General features: G+C 45.2%; 3 protein-coding genes across 4 annotated transcripts in view; 1 reads left to right on the top strand and 2 right to left on the bottom strand.

The window, feature by feature from the left end:
• Rbbp4 (RB binding protein 4, chromatin remodeling factor) overlaps window positions 1-978 on the top strand; it is a 28,245-nt gene extending 27,267 nt beyond the window's left edge. The window contains exon 12 of the mRNA XM_008829195.2: window positions 1-978. Coding sequence (XP_008827417.1) covers window positions 1-66 — 66 coding nt within the window. The 3' untranslated portion in view covers window positions 67-978.
• Window positions 708-26,669, bottom strand: Sync (syncoilin, intermediate filament protein). Of its 2 annotated transcripts, XM_008829193.3 has the most exons (5): window positions 26,561-26,669; window positions 15,617-16,820; window positions 5,410-5,534; window positions 5,190-5,266; window positions 708-2,345 (listed from the first exon to the last, which is right to left on the bottom strand). In XM_008829193.3, exons 1-5 carry the CDS (start codon window positions 26,608-26,610, stop codon window positions 2,335-2,337), a joined length of 1,467 nt encoding a protein of 488 aa, XP_008827415.1. In that variant the 5' UTR covers window positions 26,611-26,669; the 3' UTR covers window positions 708-2,334. The 2 variants fall into 2 exon arrangements, with proteins under 2 accessions (XP_008827415.1, XP_008827416.1); XM_008829194.3 differs by lacking the exon at window positions 5,190-5,266.
• Window positions 6,872-9,050, bottom strand: LOC103730918 (T-complex protein 1 subunit gamma-like). The gene is made up of 3 exons (XM_008829239.3): window positions 8,880-9,050; window positions 7,526-8,446; window positions 6,872-7,201 (listed from the first exon to the last, which is right to left on the bottom strand). The coding sequence occupies exons 1-3, from the start codon at window positions 9,048-9,050 to the stop codon at window positions 7,097-7,099; spliced, it is 1,197 nt and encodes a 398-aa protein (XP_008827461.1). The 3' UTR covers window positions 6,872-7,096.
• Window positions 26,670-26,675: the final 6 nt, after the last annotated feature.

Below are 26,675 nucleotides of genomic sequence, written 5' to 3' on the forward strand. Positions count from 1 at the left end.
GCAGAGAACATTTATAATGATGAAGACCCTGAAGGAAGTGTGGATCCAGAAGGTCAAGGGTCCTAGACATGTCTACGCTTGTGATTTTAGACTCCCCTTGCTTTCCTCTGAACCCTGAGATAATGATTTAACACTGGTTTTGAGACACGGACTTTGTTCAGCTCTCCCTCTATAATAGGTGCCACCAGTAACGCTACAAGCCCAAGCAGTGGGTGTTTTCTAAACCTTAACTAGGGGACTTCATTCAAAAAAAGCCGCAGACATATTTAAATTTTCTTCAGGAATTTTCTAGTGAAAAACCCAGGTCTAAAGTAGCTTCAGAAATGGGGCGTAATATGTGTGATTATTTTTCTTCTTAAGCTATATCCCCAATTTTTTCAGACTCAAGTAATGGCTAGAGTGAATAAGGAATAGAGCCAAGTGAGGTAGTTGTCTGAGCCATGAAGTATAAATATTATAAGATGTCATTTTTATTCAGAAATTAGGGGAGGTTCAAGTTACACAAATTCCTACTCTACAGTCCTCACGCCTGACTTTCCAGGAAGCATTTTCCCACATAGACCAGTCATTTATTGGTTTCTTCAGTTAAGACCACATGTTCCTCCTTCCCCATATATTTTGCTCATTAGTGTATTTCTTGAGCTATTTTCATATTATTCTTTTCCTTTCTGTGAAATGGTTTTTGTTGTGTTTTTTTTGAAACTTGGGACCACCAAGTTGTAAAGATGTATGTTTTTGCCTGGCAGTTCTACCACAGGTGAGCTGCCAAGTTGAGAAGAGTGATTTGATAGTTTGTATTTGTTTTTAAAATTAAATTAATCCTTGATAAGAGTTGCTTTTGTTTTTTAGGGGTTAGTCCTTGACCACTATAGTTTGATACCATCTCCATTTTGGTTGACCTGTCTCACCATCAGGCCTGTTACTCTCCATGACTAACTGTGTAAGTGCTTATAATGGAATAAACTGCTTTTCTACATAGCCCCATGGTGATGGGTTTTATTTAATATCCATCAAACATCAGTCTCTGACTTCTCGAAGAATTTATTCAGGTGACAAATATTTTCCATAGTTTTGAATCTTCTGGGAAGAATATATAAATATAATAGACCCAGAGCTATAGAAAAGAGCTTTACTCCTTACCAGGGAAAGCGAAAGACATAAAACATTAAACCAGAGATATACAAACTAGTCTGTGATAAAATGAGATAATTTTGAAGTTTGCCCTAGAGAAGGCTTCCAACAGTGTCAGGCAGTGCCATAGAGAACTTAAGGCAGGATTAAATTTGGTAGAGATTTGAACTTTTGCAGAGAGGTTGTATCTGCTCAGTGTCTTTCCTGGAGCCAGTACTTAAAGGGTAGAAAGTAGAGGTTCTGAATGCATTTATCCCCACATAAAACTACTGGTTCTTTGCAGTGTCTCAGTTTTTATTTTGCCTAAATAGATCACTCTGACCCAAAAACCATTTAATGGGAACATCTGGATAATCTGAAACGTCCTGATCTGAAATGGCCCGGTATGGTGGCTCAAGCCTTTAGTCCCAGCACTTGTGAAACAGGCAGAGGCAGGCGGATCTTGTTATAGTGAGTTCCAGGCCAGCTGGGGCTACAGGGAAACCCTGTCTCAAAAACAAAAAACCTAAATCTGAAGTGGTTTCTGTCCTCCAAGTCTAGTTGTTTTAGGATATAGTGATGGCACACCTGTAATCCCAGCATTTAGGAGGAGGAGGCAGAAAACTCAGAAGTTCAAGGTCATCCTCAGCTACATAGCAGTCTGAAAGGCAGCCTGGAGTACATGGCAACTTGTCTCAAAAAAGGAAAAGTTACCTTTAAGATTAAATTATGCAAGTCTGCATAGGCCTTTATGAAAAATGGAGGAAGATCCATTTAAAATCTAATACCAACGGCACTGAAGAATTTATGTAAACCTATATTATGAAACTGCTGCCTTTTGACCCGTGCCTGACTCTTTTTGGTTTGTATCAGCACAGGGCAATCATTCTTCGTGATACTGTGAGGTTTGTTGGTGCATCCTTTACCCAGTGTGCATGTGAGTTGCTGCTGAGCTAAGAGGCCCATATTTCCATTCTTCAATGCATTGAGATCTGTATCACCAGCCTACGAAAAAGAATCGAGACAAAAATTGACTGGTGGTCTACTTCAGCCAACACTAAAACCTTTTTAGGCAAGCCAGCCAATATTGCTATTTTCACAGGGTGAATTGCTTGCCAAATGCTGGCACTCTTTCATTTGTTTGGGAAAAAGTCTGTCCCTAGGGTACTTAGTCATCCTTTGATAAGGTTTTTGTTTCTGGATTACAGATCCGGCCATACATTTCTAAACAGCCCCTGTAAGAGTGAAAGAAAAAGAGTTAAACTTGCACTCTCAACAGTCTCAAATAATACAGTAGAAAGTTTTACAGCTATGAATTGCCAAGGTTTTGTTAGTACAGGATAAGCCAGGGAAAGATCACTGCAATGTGATTTGCATAGGACCAGGAATAACATTTCACTATCTAAACATTTGCATGTCTCATAAGCAAAAAAAAATGAATAGTAACCTATGTGACAGTGATGCTGAGTGGGGTGGCTAAAATTTTCATAAAAATTCTAAAATTTTTGTAAAAATGCTGGGCATGGTGACACATCCTTTAATCCCAGCACTTGGAGGGCAGGCAGGTAGATCTCTTTAAAATCAAGGCCAGCATGGTCTCAATAGCAAATTGCAGGCCAACTGGTTATAGGGAGACCCTGTCTCAAAAAGACAAAAAAAAAAATTTATTTTTATAAGCTGGTATGGCCTGAGTCTATAGTTGGAAACACCCAGGAAGCCGAGGCAGGAAGACTACAAGTTAAAAACAAAGCATAGGGTACATAGCCTACTCTGAAAATGTTTTTTCTCTGTCCAGAGTACACAGTATTATAGTATCTGGAATTCCTTAGATTAATCATTGTCCTTTCCCTGTCCATACACAAGTGTTTAGCAAGCAAATCAATGTTCTCAATTACAGGGTTATAATCAACTCTCAAATTATATAAAGAAACTTTGAAAAACTTAGGAAAAGAATCAATTTATCAAAATTTGTATCCAGGGGCTGGAGAGATGGCTCCGTGGTTAAGAGTACTGTACTGGCTTGCCTCTTGCAGAGGACCCAAGTTCAGTTCTCAGCACCCACGTGGCAGCTAACAACCGTCCATAACTCCAGTTCCAGGGGAATCCTATGCTCTTTTGGCCTTTGTGGGCTTTGCATGACATGGGTGTACTTACATACATGTAGGTAATACACTCATACAAAATAAAAATAAAATATATTTCTTAAAATTGTATCCAAAATGTAAGTTTAACAGGAAACAGTAAAATGGATGGGCGTCTGTATTGTATACAACTTAACAGACTTGTTTTTAGTTTTGCTTTGATTTGTTCTGTGCTAGATAGAGAACTTGATGTCTTGTGTGTGTTTATCCAATATGCACTGAGATACAGCCCCAGCCCTATCCATTGTTGTTACTTAAGATTTATTTATTTATATATATATATAATATGTATATGTATATGTATGTGAGTATTTGCAAATATGTCTGTGCTCCATGTTTGTGTCCCAAAGAGGACATTAGAGTCGCCTGGAACTGGAATTACTGAGCTGCCATGTTGGTACTCTGAATCAAGCCCAGGCCCTGCAAGAGCAACAAGTATTCTTTACCACTGAACTACATTCCTAGCCTTTGTTTTTGAGACAGGGTCTAAGTTTAACCTGGGAGGCTTGAACTTGTAGTACTCTGCCTCAGCTAGAATGAAAGGCCTGGGCCACTAGCCACATTTGTGGGGTGTTTTATTTATTATATTTTATGTGTATGAACGTATTGCCTGCATGTGTAAGTGCACCCATGTCCTGCAATGCCTTCAGAGGTTGGAAGAGGGCATTGGATCCCCTGGAACTGGAGTTAACAAGCGGTTGTTAGCTGCCATGTGGATGCTGGGAACTGAACCTGGGTCCTCTGTAAGAGCAGCCAATGCTTTTGCCTGCTGAGCCATCCCTCCTGCTCATTAGGCACAGTAGTGAGCATAGCATACACAAGGACAGGTTCAATTTGTAATATCTTTAAAATAAATAAAAAGTATAGGAGAGAATCCTGATCACTTGATTGGTTAGGAAAGACCTTAAAACTTCCCGCACTTCTAAACCGATCCATAACCTTTGTGTTTTTATAAAGGTATGAAAATTAATGGATGGGTATGTTGGTTGTTTTAAAGGTTAATTAAGCAGTAGTTGGGCCCTATAAATGCCTCAGCATTTTTATGACTTGCATATAATTTAGCCCTCTTATTAGCCTCCTTTGTCTGAGTTTGGCAGCATGATCACATTCTGTGCTATGCCAAAATGCCATGCTCTCCTTTGAATGCCAGTGTTGGAGGACAAGGGTGTACCTAGAGCCTAGAAATACTACAAAAATTCTTAGTAAGGGCCAGTGACCGGACTCATCAGGTAAAGGTGCTTGCTGCCAAGCCTGACAACCTGAATTCAATCTGAGGAAACCCATGTGGGTGGAAGGAAAGACTGACTCCTACATGTTATCCTCTGACCTTCACATGAGATTTTGTGCACACACACAGCAAATGTAAGGGTTTTTAGTCTTGGTTATCATTTTGTAAATAAAAATTTAAGGGGGGGAGGGGTTGGAGAGAAGTCTCAGTAATTAAGAAAGTTTCCTGCTCTTCCAGAGGACCTAAGTTCAGTGTTCTCAGCACCCACATCAGGTGGCTCACAGTTGCCAGTAACTTCAGCTCCAGGAGATCTAACACCTTCTGGTCTCCAAGGTCACTGCATATATACCCATAATTTCAAATAAAACCTTGGTTGTAATTAGGTCATATTTTGAGTCCCACCAAAAATTAAAACATTCCAAGTCAATCCTGCTTGTCCTTAGGCATTTTGTTGTCATGGCTATCTGTCATTTATTTTTTAGAGGGCACTATCAGGGTGGTGCACGTCTATAAATTGTAGCTCTTGGGAGTCTGAGGCCAGGAGGACTGCCAAAGGATGGGTTCAAAGCCAGCCTAGTAGTGAGACTTTATGTTACAGAGGCACATGCCTATATTCCTAGCTACTTGGAGGCTGAGGTATGGGGGTGGGGGGAGCATTAATTAGTATTCTTAGGAAAGCAGTAACAATGGGCAGATGCCACAAAGATCACCTTGGGATTGAGTCTCCGTTCCACCTGCCTGAGAAGTAGGGGCATCAGCCTGTTCCAGGCTCTTGGGTAACATAGCCCTTTAAAAAGAGAGAGCTGTTTTCTATCTGTAAATCACTTCCCCAAATCATTTTGTTTTCTTCTGTTATGTAAAATACCTCCTGAGCCCTCCCACCATCCTCTCAACCAGTATCAGATGAGATTTGGGAAGTGGAACACTGACTTGTAAGTTGAAAGCTCTTCTGCAAGACTGATCCTTAGCCGCTCCATCTCTTTGTTCTTCTGTTGCTGGAGTTGCACCCCACTTCTTAACTGCCTCTGTCGCTCCTCCATCTCCTCCAGCTGCTCCTGCATCAAATGCCCAAGAACATCATTGAGCCAAACATACACCTAATGTCCACTGTATAAAGACTTGAACATTAATCTCTTTTTTTATTTTTTTGGTCTTTTTGAGACAGGGACTCCCTGTAGCCTCAGCTGGCCAGGAATTCACTATGTAGACCAGGCTGGCCTTGAACTCACAGGGGTTCACCTGGCTTGAATATTAATCTTTACTACAGTATCTGTTATTTGCTACAATAGCTGTTATTTCTGGGACAGGTTAAGAAACAGTTTCAGAGAGGAGGTGTCTTCCAGAAGTGACACTGCTTTGAAAATGGCCCAAAACAAGCTTTGTTACCAACAATTTAGTACCATTGAGGATTTAGGTCCTTTAGTTGGAAAGCTGAGGCTTTATTTACATATATAGAAAATTAGGCCATAAATAGTGGTATCAGTTGATTACATTCCTCATTTTCCTCTTTTAGAAAAATTGGGGTTTTTTTAACTTTATAAAAGATTGGAGGGCATTGAGGATTTATATGTACTTGATAAACTGTTTAGACTCTTCAGGGTTTAAAAATCATTCTACAACTAAAACCAGAATTAAGAACCCATGTAAGCCCCATGTGACATTTGCCTTTAGTCCAGCAGAGGCAGGCAGATCTCTTGAGTTCCAGGCCAACTGGGGCTACAGGGAAACCCTACCTGAAACAATAGAAACATATAAAAAGACAGGGATCATAACTCGGTGGTAGAGAGCACTTGTATGCCCAAGGCCCTAGATCCCCCACAATGAAAGGGAAAAAAAAAAAAGATTCCAGGTTTTGTTGTTTTTTAAGAAGCTTCATTCTTTTTTTATATATTTTATTTTTATCTTATGTGTATGCATGTATTGCCTGCAGATAAGTGCACCTGTGTCGTGCAATGCCCTCCGGAGGTCAGAAGAGGCTGTAGGATCCCCTGGGACTGGTGTTACGGACAGTTGTTAAATGCCATGTGAGTGCTGGGATTCGAACCCAGGTCTTCTGCAAGAACAACCAGTGTTCTTAACCACTGAGCCATCTCTCCAGCCCCAAGATTCCTGTTTTTAAAACAGCACTCAGGAGGTGAAGGCAAAAAGATCAAAAGTTCAATCAGGTCATCCTCAGCTACATAATGAGTTTGAGGCCAGCTTGGTCTATATGAGACCCTGGGGGCGGTGGCATAGTGGTATATGCCTTTAGTCCAGTGGGAGGCAGAGAGATGGCTCTCTTGAGTTTGAAGCCAGCCTGGTCTATATAATGTGTTCCAGGCCAGGCAGGGCAACATGCTGAGACCCTAACAGAAAAAAAAAAAAGGGGGGGGGGCCTTGCATAAGATAACTCTTTTTTTTTTTTTCAAATGACTTAGATTTAATCATTAGAAGCAAACTAAATGGAAAGCTTACAATAGAGAAGAGTTACATGTCAGTGCCTTTTGCAAACTGAGCTGGGATGGGGGGCTGCCCCTCAACCTGATCCCTTCCAACAAAGACATCCACAGTATTCCTGGACTCTGCTTCAGGAAGGGGGAGACTGCTGGTTCTGTGCGCTGGTCACCTTGCCCACCATTCACTCCTGGCCAGCATCAGGAGCACTGCTTTGCCGGCTTTGGTCATCCCCCTTCTTTTTGTGGCCTGAGACGATGTCATCAATCCGGAGCAGCAGAACTGCAGTCTAAGAGTAAAAGTCCCAAAGGGGTCAGCAGAAGGAAACACTGTTTTCTTTTAGCTGTAGCTCTTAGTTCCTCCCAGAGAATTACCATTTTATCTGAAATCTACCTTTTCAGAGTCTTGAATGTACAATTCAGTTCTCCCTAAGAAAGGGTTATTACCTTGTTTTTGTATAAGCTAAAGAAAGATTAAGTAGAGATATGGAATTCCTTAGGAGGTCTTTGGGGACTACTCTGCAGTTTATAATCCCTTCCCTTCAAGACTAGACCAGACATAGTAGCTGATTGTATCTGGAAACATAACATCCCCACATCTTAGGAAGTCTTACCTCCACTGCTGTTTTATATGTTTGTAGCTTCACAGCCAATGGCTCCCATATGCCCAGCTCTTTCATGTCCACCAAGGTACCAGTCTCGCCATTTACACCCCAGGTCTCACAGTTCTCCTGTGTGTGCTTAGCCCGAAGGGAGGTCAGTAAACGGATGATCCTGGCCCCACAGTTCTGGATCAGGGTACGAGGGATGACCTCTAATGCTTGGGCAACAGCTCTATATGGCCACTGTTCCACACCAGTCATGGCCTTGGATTTTTCTGTCAAGGCATGGGCCACAGCCATCTCAGAGGCGCCACCGCCTGGCACCAGCTGAGGGTCCAGGAGAACGTTACGGCACACTTGCATGGCATCCTGGAGGTTGCGCTCTACTTCTGAGAGAATCTCTTTGCTGGCCCCTCTAAGGAGAATGGTGCAAGCCTTTGGGTCTTTGCACTCAGTGATGAATGTGAAGTACTCATCTCCAATCTTCTTGATTTCCATTAAGCCTGCTCCTGTTCCAACATCATCTCTCAGTTCCTCTGGTCCGCTGACTATCCGTGCCCCACAGGCTCTAGCAATTCGATTATTGTCTGTCTTTCGGACTCTACGAATGGCTGTGATATTGGCCCGCATGAGATAGTGCTGAGCTAAATCTGAGATGCCCTTTTCTGTGATGACCACATCAGGCTTCAGCTGGATTATGTCCTCACAGAGCTGCTGAATGTACTCTTCTTCCATTTGCAGGATGCGGGTGAAGTCTTCCTCTCGTGTAATCTCAATATCAGTTTGGCCTTCCCCTTTCTTGTACTCCAAAGAAGAATCCAGTAGCACAATGCGAGGGTTCTTGATATAGCGGCGCATTCGTGGATGGGTCACATCCTTGTTAATCATGACTCCACGTAAGACACAGGAATCTTCAATGATGCCACCAGGTATCTGAGCAGAGGAAAACTCAATTTAATCCAAAATCAAGAGGTGGTAATTAGGAAGTGAAGTCATATAACACTTGCCCTGCTGGGTCCAACCTCAGTACCACACACAAAGCAACTTCTCGATTCAATTCCTAGACATAACCCTTTCCCCAAATGACCACTATTTCATTTCTAAGGTGGCTTTCTTCCATGAAGCTCAGAAACAAAATTTTGAGTGGGAAATTGTAGCTATGCTTGTGATCCAGCCTGTGGAAATAAGAGGCAGGATATTGCCACAATTTCCAGGATTTCCTCCTTCATTAAGACATCCCCACATCTTAGACTTGGGCTCCATCTGCAGGCTGTATCTTAAATCTAGTAGAAATGGCAAAGCTTTCGTAGTTCATCAGCATTTGCTAAATTTATGTCCTCACCTATAGTCCATCATTGGTCATCACGATGCCTCCCATTGGGTCCAAAAGCATCTTCATCATGGACTTGGGTCCCAAGCATGTTCGGATGATATCTGCAATTGTCTTGGCAGCACTGATGTTTCCAGATTGAACTTTTCTTCCAGATTCACGCTTTGTATTCTGACTGAGCACAAGCACTGGATGGTGGCCCATCATGGCGGCACGATCCAAGGCCGAGGAGCTAGAGTTGAGGGAACCAGCAGAAGCTTCTGGAGAGAGGAGCAGCCCCAAGATAACTTTTATTATGCATGGTGCTGAGGATCAACTTTAGGGTCTTGTGCATGCCAGTTGAGCACTCTACCACTGAGCTACAAGTTAGAATAATACCTTGTGCCTTTGCGTAATTGTTCCCCTCCTGAACTAAAATTTTTTTCATTTATTTTGTGTATGAGTGTATTGATGCGTGTATGTAAGTGCACATATGTTGTGCAGTACCCGAGGAGGTCAGAAGAGGGCAGTGGATCCACTGGAGCTGGAGCTACGGACTGTTAACTGCCATGTGGGTACTGGGAACTGAACCACTGTCCTCTGCAGGAGCAGCCAGTGCTCTTTTCCACTGAGCCTTCTCTCCAGCCCCTCCCCTCTGGGATTAATGCCTAGGAAGGAAGGAAGCTGTTTAGCATGCCTTGGATCCTTAAAAATTAGGACAGGGAGGCTGGGAATGCAGCTCAGTTGTTAGAATATTTACCTAGCATTCACAAAGCCCTATGTTTGATTCCTAGCATAGCAGAAACTGTGCATGGTGACATATGCACTCTGGACTCTGGAGGTGGAGGCAGGAGAATCTAAAGTTAGGCCAGCTTGAACCTGAGACCCTTTTTTGAAAAATGGTGGGGGGAAGGGGTGTTGGCTCATGCCTTTAATCCCAGCACTTGGGAAACAGAGGCAGGCAGATCTCTAAGTTCAAGGCCAGCCTGGTCTACATAGTTCCAAGCCAGCTGGGGCTACAGGGAGACCCTATCTTTAAAAAAAAAGGCAGGGGCGGGTAATGTATTATAATGAGCAGTTGAAAAATACTGCGTGGGAATCTGGTTTGGGAACATGCTGTCATTAAAAGTTATTCTGGCCAGGTGTGGTAGGGCAGCACTCAGGAGGCAGAGGCAGGTGGATCTCTGTGAGTTCAAGGCCAGCCTGGTCTACATAGTGAGTTCCAGGACAGCTGGGGCTACAGGGAGACCCTGTCTCAAAAAGACCAAAAAAAAAAAAAAAAAAAGGTATTCTGATCTGAGTCAGCTTTGATTTTGTACTGAGGCATAGCAGTCTGTTTGGTACTCTGCTGATCCTCAACTTCAACATTATTAATAGACCTTTTTAAAGTACCTAGCCATGTCTGGGGACCACAGAAAGATGTGACCTTCTCACTTAAGAATGTGGCACTCAGCCAGATGTGGTGGCACACACTTTTATTCCCAGTACTCAGGAGGCAGGCAGGTGAGTTCAAGGCCAGCCTGGTCTACATAGCTAGTTCAGGCCAGCTGGGACTACAGGGAGATCCTGTCTCTGAAAATCAAAAAAAAAAAAAAAAAATCTGAAGGGAAGTGTCCTTACACTGCACTAGTTTCATAATTCTCACTATGCAGCAAACCTGTTTGGGTAAGGTACATGGTTAGAGGCAAGTATGAAGCATGTAAAATCGAGAAAATTGGACATGGTGGTACATGCCTGTAATCCCAACACTTTACCAGGAGTTCAAGATCATCATATAACAAGTTTGAGGCCTGGCTGGGGAGAATGCTCAGTACTTTGCTGGTCATACAATATGAGGACCTGAGTTCAATCCCCAGAACCCATGTCTGAAAGCTAGATGTGTTGAGGGTAGTGGCACACACCTTTAGTCCCAATGGAGACAATGGCAGGTGGGTCTCTGTAAGCTTGTGGCCATCCTGGTCTACACAAGGAGTTTGAGGCCAGCCAGGGCTATGTGGCCAGACAGTATCTCCAAAGCTGGGTGTGATGACATGCTTACAGTCCCAGTATTGGGGAGACAGACAAATACCTGCTGCACTCTGTCTAACCAGTCTAACTGAATCACTAACCCCTGCCCATATGAGAGATCTTGTCTGAAAAAACAAGATGGACTGGCATCCTGAGGACTGACACCCAAGGATGACCTTTAACCTCTATATGAGCTGAACACACAATTTAAAAATACATATCTAACACATAAATGATAAGTGTCTTGGAGGTTGGAGAGATGACTCTGGTTAACATGTACATACTGCTCTTACAGAGTTAAGTTCCTAGCACCCGTGTTGGGCAGCTCATGACTACCTATAACTCCAGTTCCAGAGGATCTGATGCCCTCTTCTGACCCCCTTCCACACACAATGCACACAGAGTTAAAAATGAGAGCCATGAGTAGGACGTGGTGGTATACCCCTTTAATCCCAGCACTTGGGAGGCAGAGGCAGGTGTATCTCTGAGATGGAGGCCAGCCTGGTCTACATAGCAAATTCCAGGCCAGCTGGGCTACAGGAAATCCCTGTCTCAAAAAAAAAAGTTTCCCAGTAACTGAGCCAGGGTTTGCAACTGGCGCCAAGCTCACACCCCTAACCACTCTACTCTGCTGCTTTCATTAGATAACAGCTCTTCAGACTCTGAAACCCTAGAAGGCCAAACTGAGTGTCCTGGCTGCTCCTCAGAGAAGCAGCAGCGCTTAAATTTTATACACTGCCATTCCAAATAGTTTTTTAAAAACATGAAGCCGAGCACTTGGGAGGCAGAGGCAGACAGATCTCTATTAGTTCAAGGCCAGCCTGGTCTACATAATGAGTTCCAGGCCAGCTGGGGCTACAGGGAGACCCTGTCTCAAAAAGACAGAACAGAAAAATCACATGAGGCCAGGTGTGCTGCCGCTTACCTCTAATCCCAGCACTCTGGAGGCCAGTGGGGGTGGATCTCTTATGAGATCGAGGCTAGCCAGCCTGGTCCACATAGCGAGTTCCAGGCCAACTGGGGTTATAAGGAGACCCTCTCTCAAAAATAAAACATGAATGTGAGAGGGGGGCTTGTAGAAAGAGGGAGGGATTGGAGGAAAGGGTGAGAGTGTGATCAGAACACTTCTACACATGTATGAAATTTTCAAAAAATTATATGCATGAGTGTTTGGCTTGTGTTTATGTATGTGTCTGATGCATGAGAAAGCCAGAAGAGGGCTTCAGATTCCCCAGGACTGGAATTACAGATGGTTGTAAGATGCCATGTGGGTTGCTGGGAACCAAACCCAGGTCCTCTGCAAGAGCAGTTAATGCTCTTAACAGCTGAGCCCTCTCCAGCCCTGAATAATTTTTTTAATAAACTTTTATTTGGAGTGAAGGGGGAAAGTGTGTGTCATGCAATGCCCGAGGACAGAAGAAGCTATTGGATCCCCTGGAACCTGTGTTAGCTGCCATGTGGGTGCTAGGATTCAAATCCGGGTCTTCTGTAAGAACATCCAGTGTTCTTAACTGCTGAGCCATCTCTCCAGCCCCTAAAGAAAAGTTTTTTGAAAACTACTTGGGCTGGGGAGATGGCTCAGTGAGTAAGAGCATTTGGCTCCAGCACTGGCAGGGAGGGGCAGAGACAGGAAGATCTCTGGGGCTTGTTACCCACCAGCTTAGCTCCAGGCTCAATGCAAGATCTTGTCTCAAGGGAATAAGGTAGAGAGTGATAGAGTAGGACACCTGGTGTCCTCTGATGGCCTTTCAACATGTACAGTCGGGCACATGGGGTGTGGAGAGAGAGAGAGAGAGAGAGAGAGAGAGAGAGAGAGAGAGAGAAGGACACACGGCTGCTGCGGTGTGAGTGACTACATGTATGGACGGGCGGACGGGGGGGGGGGGGAGAGAGAGAGAGAGAGAGAGAGAGAGAGAGAGAGAGAGAGAGAGAGAGAGCCATGACCTAAAACCATTTACAATCTAGCTCTCCAACCTTGTCAGTCTACTCATTCTTTACAACTCAGTCAGACTGAGCTCATTTCCCCAAACAGTGCCTTTTTGTACATGCTCTTGTGTGAGCTGTCCTCTCTGCCTGGAATACCTTTCCCTGGCTGCTCAATGAACTCAAAAGGCCCAGTTCCAGCACAGTGTAGTGGGGAGTGGGCATCACTAGATTGCCCAGGGTCCATCACACATCTTTTCCAAGCTGTAGAACACTGGGCTTCTCTATCCCCTTTCGTTTCTCAGTTTTCACACATTTCATACCTCACTGGGGTATAAGACATGAATTATGTACAAAAAAACTGTGAAGTACACATTAGCTATTGTTAATCTCTGAAAGTTCCCCTTGTTTCCTCTGGTAGGAGTCTTATCTAAGTTGTCAGTATAGTGCCTCACTCCCAGAACTGTTCTGCTTCTGTCATTGTTATTTCATTGATTCCAAGACTTTCACATTTAACCATCTCAAATCAAGCATCTTTTCATTGTTTCTTTGTGTGTGTGTGTGTGTGTGTGTGTGTGTGTGTGTGTGTGGTGCCAGAGATAAACCCAGGACTTGGTGCATTCAAAGCAAGCACTCTTGTCACTGAGCTACATTCCCCAGCCCAGGAAGCATCTTGATATCAACAGTGCTTGGATTTAAAAAAAAAAAAAAAATGCCGGGTGTGGCAGCGCATGCCTTTAATCCCAGCACTTGGGAGGCAGAGGCAGGCGGATCTCTGTGAGTTCAAGGCCAGCCTGGTCTATATAGTGAGTTCCAGGACAGCTGGAACTGTCTCAAAAAAAAAATGTTCATTTTGTCTGGTAACCCTCCTAAACCACAAACTGGGAAGAGGAGCCCCTCATCCCCCACTATATCCTAGCTTTCTTGCCATACCTTAGCCTGATCCATAGTAGACACATAGAAACTATATTGAATGAATGGATAATGAAAGTGCTAATAGAGGCAAACGGATTCTCAAAGTACAGAATTTAAGGAGCACCCTTGAAAAGTAACCAGAAAGGAATAGAAGATTCTTGAGTGAGCACAGTTTAGGAAGCCCTTTCCAAAATAACTCTGAGCCAGGAAGGGTGGTACAGACCTTGAAACCCCAGCATTCAGGAGGCCGGGGCAGGAAGAGCAAGAGTTGGAAGCCAGCTGGGCATGGCAGCACACTCCTTTAGACCCAGCATTCAAGAAGCAAAGGCAGGCAGATCTCTGAGCTCATGGCCAGCCTGGTCTACACAGCAAGTTCCAAGCCAACTGGGACTCCAGGGAGACCTTGTCTCAAAAAATATAATAAAATATTCAGTAAGCTGAATAGTGTAGCTAGTTTCAAAATAAGGCTGTTCTCTTGAGGGTATGTCAAAGTCTGTGGGACAACATAAGATTTTAAGTTTATCCAAAGGAATACATGTGGCATATACCTGTGATCACAGGACTTATGAGGCTGAGGCAGGAGGATGGTGAGTTCAAGGTCTGTAATCCTAGCACTCAGGAGGTAGAGACAAGAGAAATAAGAGTGTCAGATTACTTTCAGCTATATAGAGACTTCAAGGCCAGTCTAGGCTACTTGAGACCATGTCTCAAAAAAAATTTTAAAGTACTGCTGTAAAAGGCCCCATACTAAGTTTTCTCAGAGTGCCTAGCAATACTTAGCACTTGTCTGATGTGTCCTCTAAGCAACATGAGGCACAGAATAAAAAGATAAGTAACGATAGACCCTACCTTCTGAATGCCCAGTCTGGAGAGGCAGACGTAATTGTTTATTCACTTAGTATTTATATCCTACTCTGTTCTAAAAAGGGACTAGAACTGGCTCACACTTAATTGGAAATAACTTGAATACAAGGGAGATGGTGACATGTACAAAAAAGGAAAATGTGTAGCAATCCCATTCCAGGCACCAGACAGCTCTGAGGTAGAGACTGGATAGGTGGAACTTGAGGGTGAATGTGGAGTATACGGGAGGGAACAAATGCATTCCACCTGACCTCTAGTTCCTCTACTTTCTATACACCAAGTGTAACTCCCTGTACAGTTAGGATTACAAAGGCTTCCTTGGAAGAACTGAAATACTTGGAGTTGGGTAGGCTCAGGTTCGAACTACTTCACTGAGCCTCAGTTTCCTCATCTATAAAAAATAAGAGTCCAGGCCGGGCATCGTCGCTCACACCTTTAATCCCAGCACTCGGGAGGCAGAGGCAGGCGGATCTCTGTGAGTTCAAGGCCAGCCTGGTCTACATAGTGAGTTCCAGGACAGCTGGGGCTTCAGGGAGACCCTGTCTCAAAAAGACCCCCCCCCAAAAAAAAGATTTCCCTTCTGAGGCTGGAGAAATGGCTCAGGGTTAACAGCACTGGTTGCCCTTGCAGAGGATTCAATTTCCATCACCCACAGGCTGACAACCTACTGTAACTCCAGTTCCAAAGGAATCCACTCTCTTCTGCTCTCCTTGGCATTGCAGGACACGGGTGCACTTACATACATGGAGACAATACACTCATACACAAAAACTTTAAAATTTCTTATCTTTTTGAGACAGGGTCTCCCTGTAGCCCCACCTGGCCTGGAACTTGCTATATAGATCAGGCTGGCCTTGAACTTACATAGATCCTCCTGCCTCTGCCTCCCAAGTGCTGAGACTAAAGGCATGTGCCACCATGCCTGGCTGGAAAAAATAATAAAATATATTTTTTACAAAAGATGTCCCTTTTATATACCAGATGTGGTGGCATGGGCCTCTAACCCCAGCATGCAGACAGATCTCAAGTTCAAGACCAGTCCAAGCTACATAGAAAACCGAGTCTTGCATAGCCAATGGGCCTACCCTGTACTGTTGAACCTCTTCATCACGTTTTTGCCTCACTAGTGTCATCTGGTCCTCCAGGTTCCTGTTCTGCAAGTGGAGCTGCCGGGCCTCTGCTTGCAGGGGTCTCAGGGCCTCCTTCATTTCCTGAATCTCTGCCTGGGTTTTCTGCAGTGCCTTGGTCCCCGCTTCTTTCTTCTCCAGCAGCCGCAGCAGCTGAGGCTCGTACTCGTCTTCCAGGCCCTGGCGGCTCTCCGCCATGAGATTTTCAAACTGTGTAGAGAGCCTCCGGCTCTCCTGGAGAAGGTGCCCATCGCTCTGGCTTGGGGGTGCTTGGAGTTGTTGCTGCAACTGCTCCTTCTGCTTCTGATAGGCCTCGCGGAGCTGGCCCAACTCCCCAGAGAGCTGCGCTGCCCGCGTGGTCAGTGCCTCCCTACAGTCAGCAAACTGAGCCACATCGTGCTGGCGGCACTCCAGCTGGTACTGGAAGGCCACACATTCCTTGGTCACCTTGAACAGCTTCTGCTTGACCAGTTGGATCTCCTCCCTTAACCCATCCCTCTCCAGCTCTGCCTGGGCATGCAGCTTGTAGGCAGCCAGGATGTCCTGATGGACTTGCTGCACTTCCTGCAGGGCTGGTTCCCTGAGCAGCACAAGCTCGTGGATGAGCTGGTCCCGCTCTTCTTCCAGCTGGGCCACAGCTTGCACACACTCCTGGAAACGGCCTTCCAGCCTTTCCAGGTCCTCCATGCTCAAGTCCTCCTCTGTGTTGGGGCTCGGCTGCGCTGAAAGGCTCTCCACTGGGATGGATTTCTCTTCCCTGGCCACCATCTCTGCCTCATAAGCAGTCTGCTCTGGGCTTGGGCTCTCGGATGGCTTCACAGGCTGCTCCACAAACTGTACCTCATCTGACTTCACGGGCTCCTGCACAGACAGCGTCTCTTCTAGACTCACAGGCTCCTCCACACCCAGTGCCTCCTCTGGTTCCTCCACATCCAGTGCCTCCTCTGGCTGCCTCAACTCCTCGATATACAGTGTCTCCTCAGGCTTCCCCGGCTCTTCCCCATAGAGGGTCTCCTCAAAGTCCACCGAGTCCCCCAGATAGAGGATGTCATCTAGGTTCACAGTCCCTTCCAAGGATAAGGTGGATTCTGGGTTCAAGGTCTTGGCCTCTTTCTGGGATTCAGCGTTCTCCTTAAGAGAACTGGCCTCTGCCCTTGTTTCCCTGCAAGAGAGATGATGATCTACAGTGAGAGCAGCCAGTGCCTCAGTGCTGTTGCCAGAGCCCTTACCAACTGGCCCAGACTGCAGCAGCTTCTCCACTGTCACGTCTCCATCTAGAGATCTTCCTCCTCCACACACAGCCCATTGTGTTGATTCCCTGACAACACCACAGAATGGCTGACTGGTCTCTGCTTATGTAACTTCAAGGACAGGAAACTCACTGAGACACTAGGTTCCATGGCAACCTTCCTCCTTCAATTCTTAACTGCTGGACTTGATTCTCCTTCTAGGATCAGACAAGCCTCTTATTTCATGTAAGTTTTCATTGTTTGTTTTTATGGTTTGGTTTGGTTTTTGGAGACAAGAGTCTCACTCTATAGCCCAGGCTGACCTATATAGCCTAGATTAGCCTCAAACTCCTGGTGATCCTTCTGCCACAGCAGCTCAAGTGCTGGGATTAAAGGTGTGAGCCACCACACCCAGCTCCATGTAAATTTGTTCTTTTTTTCTGATCTTTTTGAGACAGGGTCTCCCTGTAGCCCTAGCTGGCCTGGAACTCACTATGTAGACCAGGTTGGCCTTAAACTCACAGAGATCTGCCTGCCTCTCCCTTCCAGGTGCTGGGGTTAAAGGCATGCATCATGATACTTGGCATCCATGTAAGCTTTTTTTAACACTTAAAGACAAAAAACATATGGCTGGCAAGATAGCTAGATGGGTAAAAGTGACCCGAGTTCAATCCCCAGGACCCATATGGAAGGAGAGAATTGACTGTAAATTGTCCTCTAACTTCCACCTTCCACACGTGGGGACATGTGGCACACATAGATATACACAGAAAAGTGTAATAAAAAAAATAAGGACTGAAAAAATGGCTCAGTGATTAAGAGCACTGACTTCTCTTGCAAAGAGCCCCGTTTCAGTTCCTAGCACCCACGTGACAGCTAACGACTGTTCATAACCCCAGTTCTAGGGGATATGTTGTCCCTTTCTGCTGTCTGAGGGCACCGCATGAACAAGTACACTCATACATGTAAAATAAAAATAAATAAATCAAGAAAAAAATAGTTATTATTTTTATTTTATGTGTATGAGTGTTCTTCATACTGCATGTCCTGTCATGCAGTGCCCATGGAGGTCAGAAGAAATCATTGGATCCCTGGAACTGAAGTTCCAGACAGTCGTTAGCCACCATGTGGGTGCTGGGAACTGAACCCAACTCCTCTGCAAGAGCAGCCAGTGCTCTTAACCTCTGAGCATCTCTCCAGCCCCCATATTTTTAAATTTTAAGACAACTAACATGGGGTTTGGGGATGTAACTTGATAGTTTAGCATGTAGAAGGCCTTAGGATTGATCCCCAGTACACCAAAAACTCTGTCATCTTATGTTTTGTTGTTATTTTGTTTGGGCTTGTTTGTTTGTTGATAGAGTCTCAGGATGTAGCCCTGCAGGCCTGGAACTCACACAAATCTGCCTGCCTCCTCCTCCTTAGTGCTGTGATTACAGACATGTGCCACCATGCCCAGCAAAAGCCTTAACATCTTTCAATTATTCCATGCATGTCAAGTTTCCAGTGCCCTCCTCAATGGGTCTCCTCCTTCTGACTAAGCTCCAGATTGCTACTGTCCCTTGGGACTGCTGTTGACAACTGTACCCCAGAGGTGCTTTGAGGAGTGATGTCTCTGGATACTATTCTCTCATTGAGTCAGCAAAGATCCTTAGCCTATAGAGCTGCTCTACTGTGTTCTTGACACATGCTAAATTTGACTAAAATTCTTAAGATTATTTTTCCCACCATGCCTGGCTTAATTGAGCATCATATATGCTTTGGTATATGCCTATAATCCCAGCACTCAAGAGGCAGAGGCAGGAGAATTGCTATATATAAGTTTGAGGCTAAATAAACAACAACAACAACAACAACAAAATTTTTAATGGATACACAGTGGCTGTGTGCAGTGTGACACTTCAATGTTTGTAAACAATGTACTAATGGCCAGTTAAGGGCAACTGCCATAGTCACTGCCTCAAACATGTCTCATTTCTTTGTGTTGGAAATAAAATACTGTCTACTAACTTTTTTTTTAATGTGTACAGTTTCTGGAGACAGGATCTTACGCTGTAGCCCAGGCTGGCCTAGAACTTACTAGGTAGCCCAGGCTGGCCTCAAACTTGCAGCAATCTTCCTGCCTCAGCCTCCCAAGTGCCAGCATCACCACAGTAAATCACCATACCTGGCTATTTTGAAATATATAATTTTCAGGCTGGGCATGATGGTACACAACTTTAATCCCAGCACTCAGGAGGCAGAGGCAGATGGATCTCTGTGAGGTTGAGGCCAGCCTGGTCTACATAGAAACTTCCATGCCAGCTGGGGCTATAGGAAGACTGTGTCCTAAAACCAAAAACCACAACAACACACAAAAAAAATTCAAGCCAGCCTCAACTACATAGTGAGTTTGAGTCTAGCCTGGGCTACATAAGATTGTCTTTAAAAAATAGGGGGAGGCTCACAACCACCTGTAACTCTAGCTCCAGGGAACCCTCTGACCTCCTCAGGCACCTGCACTCACATGTTCATGGCCACAGACAGACACACATGAATACACATAATTTAAAATAATACAAAAATTTTAATCATTTAAAAATAAGGGGGTTAGCTAGGTAGATGGCTCTTCAGTAAAGTGTTTGTCAAGCAAGCATGAGAACCTGTGTCCATATCCTCAGCACCCATGTAAAAATCCAGGTGCACACCTGTAATCCCAACACTAAGGGAGCAGAGACAGGAGGGTCCCTGGATTGCTGGCCAGCCAGTCTAGCTTAACTGGTGAGCTCCAGGTTCAGTGAGAGGCCCTGTTTCAAAATATAAGGTGGAAACCGGGCATGGTGGCACACACCTTTAGTCCCAGCACTTGGGAGCAGAGGCAGGTGGATCCCTGGTGAAATCCAGGCCAGCCTGGTCTACAGAGCAAGCTCCAAACCAACTGGGGCTACAAGGAGACCCTGACTCAAAAAACAGAAACGACAACAAAAAAATAAGGTGGGGGGCAACTGGGGAAGACACTCAACATCAATCTCTGGCCTTCACACACTTGAACACATATATGCATACACATGAACACATATACACATACACACACAAATATGAGCTAAGGGTGTAGCTTAGTTGGTAGAGTGCTTGTCTAGCATGCAGATGCCCTGGTTTGATCCCAATACTACATAAAACTGTGTTGTGGTGGGGCATGCCTGTAATCTTGGAAGGTAGAGACAGGAAGGTCAGAAGTTTAAGGTCATTCTCAACTACATAAGGAGTTTGAGGTCAGCTTGGATTCTGTCTCAAATTTAAAAAAAAATTTTTTTTTATTAAAACCAGGTATGGTAGTACACACCTATGATCACAGAACTTGGGAGGTAGAGGCAGGTGGATCAGCCAATTGGGAGGCCAGCCTGGGCTACATGAGATTCCATCTCCAAACACAAGGGGCTAAAGAGACAGCTTAGTGGTTAAGAAGGCATACTGCTCTTGCAGAGAACCCGTTCAATTCCCAGCATACAACTGCCTGAACTTCAGCTCCAGGGTACCATCTTCTGGCCTACACAGGCACTGCACTCATATGCACAAACTACCCACACATGCACACATAATTTAAAACTTAAAAATAGGGCTGGGCATGGTGGCGCCTTTAATCCCTCCTCAGGAGGCAGAGGCAGGCAGATCTCTGTGATTTTGAGGCCAGCCTGGTCTACATAGTGAGTTGCAGGTCAGCTGGGGCTACAGGGAGACCCTGTCTCAAAAAAAACAAAAATAAATAAATAAATACATACATACATACATACATACATACATACATACATAAACAAACAAACATTAAAAATAGGGATGGAGAGATGCTCAGTGGTTAAGAGCACTGGCTGCCTTTGCAGAGGACTGGGGTTCAGTTCTCAGCACCTACATGGGGACAAACAACTGTCTGTAGCTCCAGTTTCAAAGGATCTGAGACCCTCTTCTGGCCTCCATGGACATTACATGCATGTGGTATATTTACATACATGTAGGTAAAACATTCATACACATAAAATAAAAATCACTAAAATATAGAATATAGATTTGGAGTTGGAAAAATATAAATAAAACTTTAAAATAAATTTAAAATATTGAGAAAAAAACAAATATGTAAACGGGGACTAAGGATATAACTAAGCACTTACCTAGCATGCATGAGACCCCAGGTTCAATCCTTAGTACAAAAAAAAATTGTCCAGGTGTGCATTTAATCCTTGCACTTGGAAGGCAGGGGCAGAGGCAGACAGAGCTCTATGAGTTACAGACAATCCTGGTCTACATGGTGAGCTCCAGGCCAGCCAGGGCTACATAGGAAGACCCTACCTTTAAGAAAAAAAAAAAAAAAAAAGGATTTGAAGAAGTTTCTTTATTGATAGGGAAAAGATCCATACTTGTACCCAGTTTTATTTTCTTTCTTATTTTGAGGCAGGATCTCATTATGGATTACTCCCAACATCAATCTTAGGCCTACACACACACACACACACATACACTGCCCTGAAACTTACTGCATAATCAGGTTGACCTTGAACTCAGAGATCCACCTGCCCCTACCTCCAGAATGCTGAGATTAAAGGTGTGTGCCACCATGCCCAGCTAAAATTTTTTTGAGGGTGTTTTTTGGGTTTTTTTTTTTTTTTGTAGACAGGGCCTCCCTGTAGCCCCAGCTGTCCTGGAACTCATTATGTAGACCAGGCTGGCCTTGAACTCACAGAGATTCGCCTGCATCTGCCTCCCAAGTACTAGGATTACAGGTCTCCAACATCCTAAACATGAGTTCTACCACTGAGCCTCACCCATAGGCCCTAAACCCTTTTTTTTTCTTTTTTGAAACAGGGATGTACTCTGTAGCCCAGGCTGGTCTAGAACTCTACCACTCATCCCAGGCTGGCTTCAAACTCTCATAGATCCTTCTTATTCTTCTGTTTCAACCTCTCAAGTGCTGGGATAACAGATGAGTCATCATATCCAGCTCCTAAGAACTTTTTTGTCATGTATATGTGTGTGGTGTCCATGTGTGAGAGTATGCATATATATGTGCAAATGTGTGTGTGTGTGTGTGTGTGTGTAGGCCTGAGGTTGATGTTGGGAGTAATCCTAGACCTCTTTCCCTTTCCCTTATTGATTGAGGCAAGGCCTCTCAATTTACCTCAGAGCTCACACATATAGCTCATGTGACTAAACAGATTGCTCCAGGGAGCCCCTGTCTCCATGTTCTAAGTATTGGAATTACAAGCAGGTTGACACACCCACCTGACATTTAAATGAATGCTGGGGATTCCAACTCTGGTCCCCTGAGCACCAAGTACTTTAACCCCTGAGCCATCTCTCCATCCCCTAAGCACTTTCTTCATTTTCTTTTATTAATATTTTATTTATTTTTATTTTATGTTTATGAGTATATTGCCTACATGTGTACAAGTGCACCCGTGTTGTGCCATGCCCATGGAGATCAGAAGAGGACATTGGATCCCCTGGAACTGGAGTTATGGACAGTTGTTAGCTACCATGTGATTGCTGGGAACTGAACCTAGATCAGATTGCAAGAGCAGCCAGTGCTCTTAACCACTGAGTCATCTCTCCAGCCCCCTATTTCCATTTTCTTTGAAGTTTAAGGGCAATTTTACTAGAGCTTAAAAGAAAGAAAAACCTTCAAGGAAGGCAAGCTATAAATCTCAGCAGCTGCCTGGAGGAGGAGAATGGAAGAGAGAAGTTAAAAAAAAAAAAAAAAAAAGTCATGCCCTTTTCAGCTGCGAGGAGTTCAGGCACGGCGGACTGGCAGCCGCATGGCAGGGAGGGGAACATTAGTGAAAGAGTAAGAAACCCAAAATTTGGGGGTAGCTCAAAGTGTTAGGGAACATGCTTGGAAAAGAGATAGAAAGGGGGCTGGAGAGATGGCTCAGCAGTTACGAGCATGTACTGATCGTCCAGAGGACCCAAGTTCAAGTCCTAGGGCTCACATCTGCCTATAACTCCAGCTCCAGAGGGATCCTGCACCTCTGGCCTCTGCAGTCACCTGCACACATGTGCACACACTTACACATAGACATACACACATGTAATTAAAATAAAATCTTTTTTACAAAAGAAAAAAAAATTAAATAAGAGGGAGAGAAGAAAAGGAGAAGTTGTACTTTTCTCCAGAACAGTGGGCAGACTTATGAGGCTGCATGTCAGCCCCTAGGCACCTTCTTAACTCCAAATTCACAATGAAGATTTTTCTTCCAGGTGTGATGGTACTGCATGCCTATAATTCCAGCACTTGGAAGGCTGAAAAGTAAGATGACTGCAAGTTTGAGGCCAGTTTGGGCTACATAGTTGAGACCCTGAACAGACTTCTGGAAACCACAAAAGTGCCAGACCTCTCTGGCCCCATTCCCCTCAGCTTCACATGTTCACTTGGGCTGGGAGATGGCCCAGAGGGTAAAGGTGCTTGTGGCTAAGCCTGACAACCTGAGTTCAATCCCTGGAAAGCACATGGTGAGAGGAAAAGAACGAGTTGTCCTCTAACCTCTACCTTTGCACCATGGCACACACGCCTCCCCCAACACACACACACATAAATAAATAAATAAATAAATAAATAAATAAATAAATAAATAAATAAATAAATTAGCGTAAACTTGAAGACTACCTCAGTGGTCACCTAGTCCATTCAGGTTTGGGTTTTTTTTGGTCAAAGAGGAAGTAGGTATTGGTTATCTTCACTTTATGTGTCTTGGCACCTCAAGCTCAGCTGCCCCCAAATTATAGTTTTCTTGAAGCTTGCTGTATTTCTTTTTTTTTTTTTTTTTAATGTGTATGAGTGTATTGCCTGCATGTAGGTAAGGGCACCCTTGTCATACAATGCCCACAGAGGTCAGAAGAGGGCATCAGATTCCCTGAAACTGGATTTACAGACGGTTGATTAGCCACCATGTAGATGTTGGGAACTGAACCCGGGTCCTCTGCCAGATCAGTCAGTGCTCTTAACTGCTGAGCCATCTCTCTAGTCCCAGCTTGCTGTATTTCTATCCTCTGCCCCAGGTTGATTAGCAAGAAATCTGTACTGCTGGTTCCCATTTAACCAATTCACTGAAAACTGATCTTTTTTATTTTTTATTTTTTATTTATTTATTTTTTTCAGACAGGGTTTCTCTATGTAACCCTGATTGGCCTGGAACTCAAAGATCCACCTACCTCTGCCTCCCGAGTGCTGGGATAAAGGCATGCACCACCCAAGAACTAATCTATTTTCTTTGTCTTTTTGAGACAGAGTCTCCCTGTAGCCCCAGCTGGCCTGGAACTTGCTTTGTAGACCAGGCTGGCCTCCACCTCACAGAGATCTGCCTGCCTCTGCTTCCTGAATGCTGGGATTAAAGGCATGTGGCACCATGCCCAGCAGAACTAATCTTTCTAAGACAGGATGTCTCCAGTCCCTCTTCCATCCCACTGCCAGAGCCCTATCCCAGTTGTCATCTCTCTACTTCACTCTGTACCAGCCATCTACTGGGCTGCCTCACCTCTCCTTAGCCCAGTCTGTTCTCTACAGTGCCACAATTAACTGACTTCGACACTGTTGTTCTGTGTCACAGTTTCAAAGCCGTGGGATATGTTTGTTTGAGACAGGGTCTTGCTATGACGCCCTGGGTAGCCTGGTACTATTGTGTAGTTCAGCTGGCCTCCAACCATTGACAACCCTCCTGCCTAGCCTCCCAAGTTGCTGAGATTACAGTCATGTGTCACCATGCCCAGCTTTCAAAGTCTTAAGATGTGGCACTAACTTACCTTTTTTTAGCCCCAGCTCACATTACTCCTTGCAACCCACCCAGTGCCTGAGAACCCAAAATATGTGTTAACTTTTCACACCTCCCACTCTGAGCCCACAATATCTGAAGGATCTGGCTGGAAAATGGAACTTCCTGAATACCAATTAGCCTAGCAATCAGCCCTGGACTACCTGGGAAGGTAAAAGTATTGGCACCAGGGAGGGTCACCTGCTTGGCCACCTGAGCCCACCCATTCTGCTTCTGGCAAGTCCCTGCTCTCCCAGCTGATGGCCCTCGCATCATGTTCCACCTTGGAAATACTTAACCATGTTCAAGGCACTATTCTAAGCATCTTACATGAACACTTGCTTGGTGAATGCCCATCTGTTATCCCCACTGCATAGATGAGCAAGTCAAAGTGCAAAGAGATGAAAGCTCACCTGGGGTTCCATAACACATGTAGGTAATGATAAACTGGAGAAGCTGGAAGTCCCTAGCCGTCTGCCTAGGGTGAGCATGAGGCCTGAAAGAAGAGCTTGGCACATAGCAGTCAAAACATCTTCCTATGGTTGGAGTTGTAACTGAGAGGCGGAGCCCCTGCCTAGCATGCAGGAGGTACTAGGTTCAATCCCCAGACCCAAAAAATAACAAAATCTATTTACTTAACAAATTTTTACTCATCCTCAAACCCTGTCTCCTCTGTACCAGTTTCCAAACAAGCCCCACTGCGTCCTCATGACATTCTGAATGCAGCTCATCTTCATAAGTAGTAGCTTTGCGTTACAAAAGTGCACATGTCCACTGGATGACAGTGAACTTCCTGAGGGACAAATCTAGCTCTTCTGTACCCCAAGGTGGGGGCCCTTGGAAGGCAGGCAGAAACCAACTGAGCTACAAGGTCAAGTGTCAGAACTCGAGTGTAGAACCCAGGCCTCCTGGCTTCCCAGCTGGCTGGCACTGCACTCTGGGCACCAGATGTTGTCCTCACCCAGGTGCCTCTGTCCTGAGCTGACAAAGAAGCAGAGACGGAGAGAGCTGGGGCCCCTGACCTCCCTGCCTCTGCCACTCTGTCCCTGTTCCCAGGGTACTCCAACAGTTCCTTAAGGCTATCCATCAGGCTGTGACTGGGAGTATCTGTGACATCAGGTATGCAAGAGTTCATGTGTCTGATGCCAAGCTTATCAGTATCTGTATATGGCAATACAGGCAAATATATGAGTTGAGACCCGGCTCAGTTTTGTCTCCTCATGTGACAACGGAGGGGTGCCATGAAGTATTTCTTCTTCCACATTTTGATACACTGGAAAGTCTCTGAGCCACAGGGTGATTTGGAGCAGAAATACTCCCTATTCACTCAAACACTTTGGCCACAGGTCTCCCCCGGCCCTTAACCAGTGGTGAGTTACTATGTGGATAGCTGTTGGGCAGAGTGAAGGCCAACTGCTGGTCTGGGAGAGAAAACCTTCCAGCTCTGTCCCCACCCCAAGCCTTACTGATGAGTACAAGCAATGTGAACAGGCTCAACTTCAAGCTGGGCAGATGCCCAACCTTGCACCAAGTGGCTTTCATGCAGAGAATTCTCAAATGCTTGCCCCATGACCAGCTGACATTCGAATGAGAAATAAAGAAAAACCTGTACTAGGTTTGGCCAGTTGGGCCAAGTCAGTTTTGAAAGGTTAATACCCTGAAGGAGTTAATTCCCATGCAGTGGGTGGAAGGGGTACCAAAAACTACCAGTGATCACCAGAGGTGTCAGGACCCCGGACCAAGGCCACCGATCTCCCTTCCCTGGGTGGCTCCGCCCCGTGCCCCTCCCGGGCTGGTCCACTCACTGCCCACAACCAGGGGAAGGGGGCGGCAGGTGGGGGATGGGAACCCACCCAGCACTCCCTCCCCAAAGGGGCGGCGACGCGGGCCCTGGCTCCTACCTCACGGCCCCGGCGCCGTCCCCACCGCGCAGGGGCTCCGGGCTAGCCATGGCTGTGCGACCCCGGCTAGCCGGGCGCGTTATTAATAGCCGGCCCAGCCGGCGGCTGCGCCGGT

Source organism: Nannospalax galili, unplaced genomic scaffold (genome assembly GCF_000622305.1).
Source record: "Nannospalax galili isolate Female #2095 unplaced genomic scaffold, S.galili_v1.0 scaffold473, whole genome shotgun sequence".
NCBI classification, from domain to species: domain Eukaryota; kingdom Metazoa; phylum Chordata; class Mammalia; order Rodentia; family Spalacidae; genus Nannospalax; species Nannospalax galili.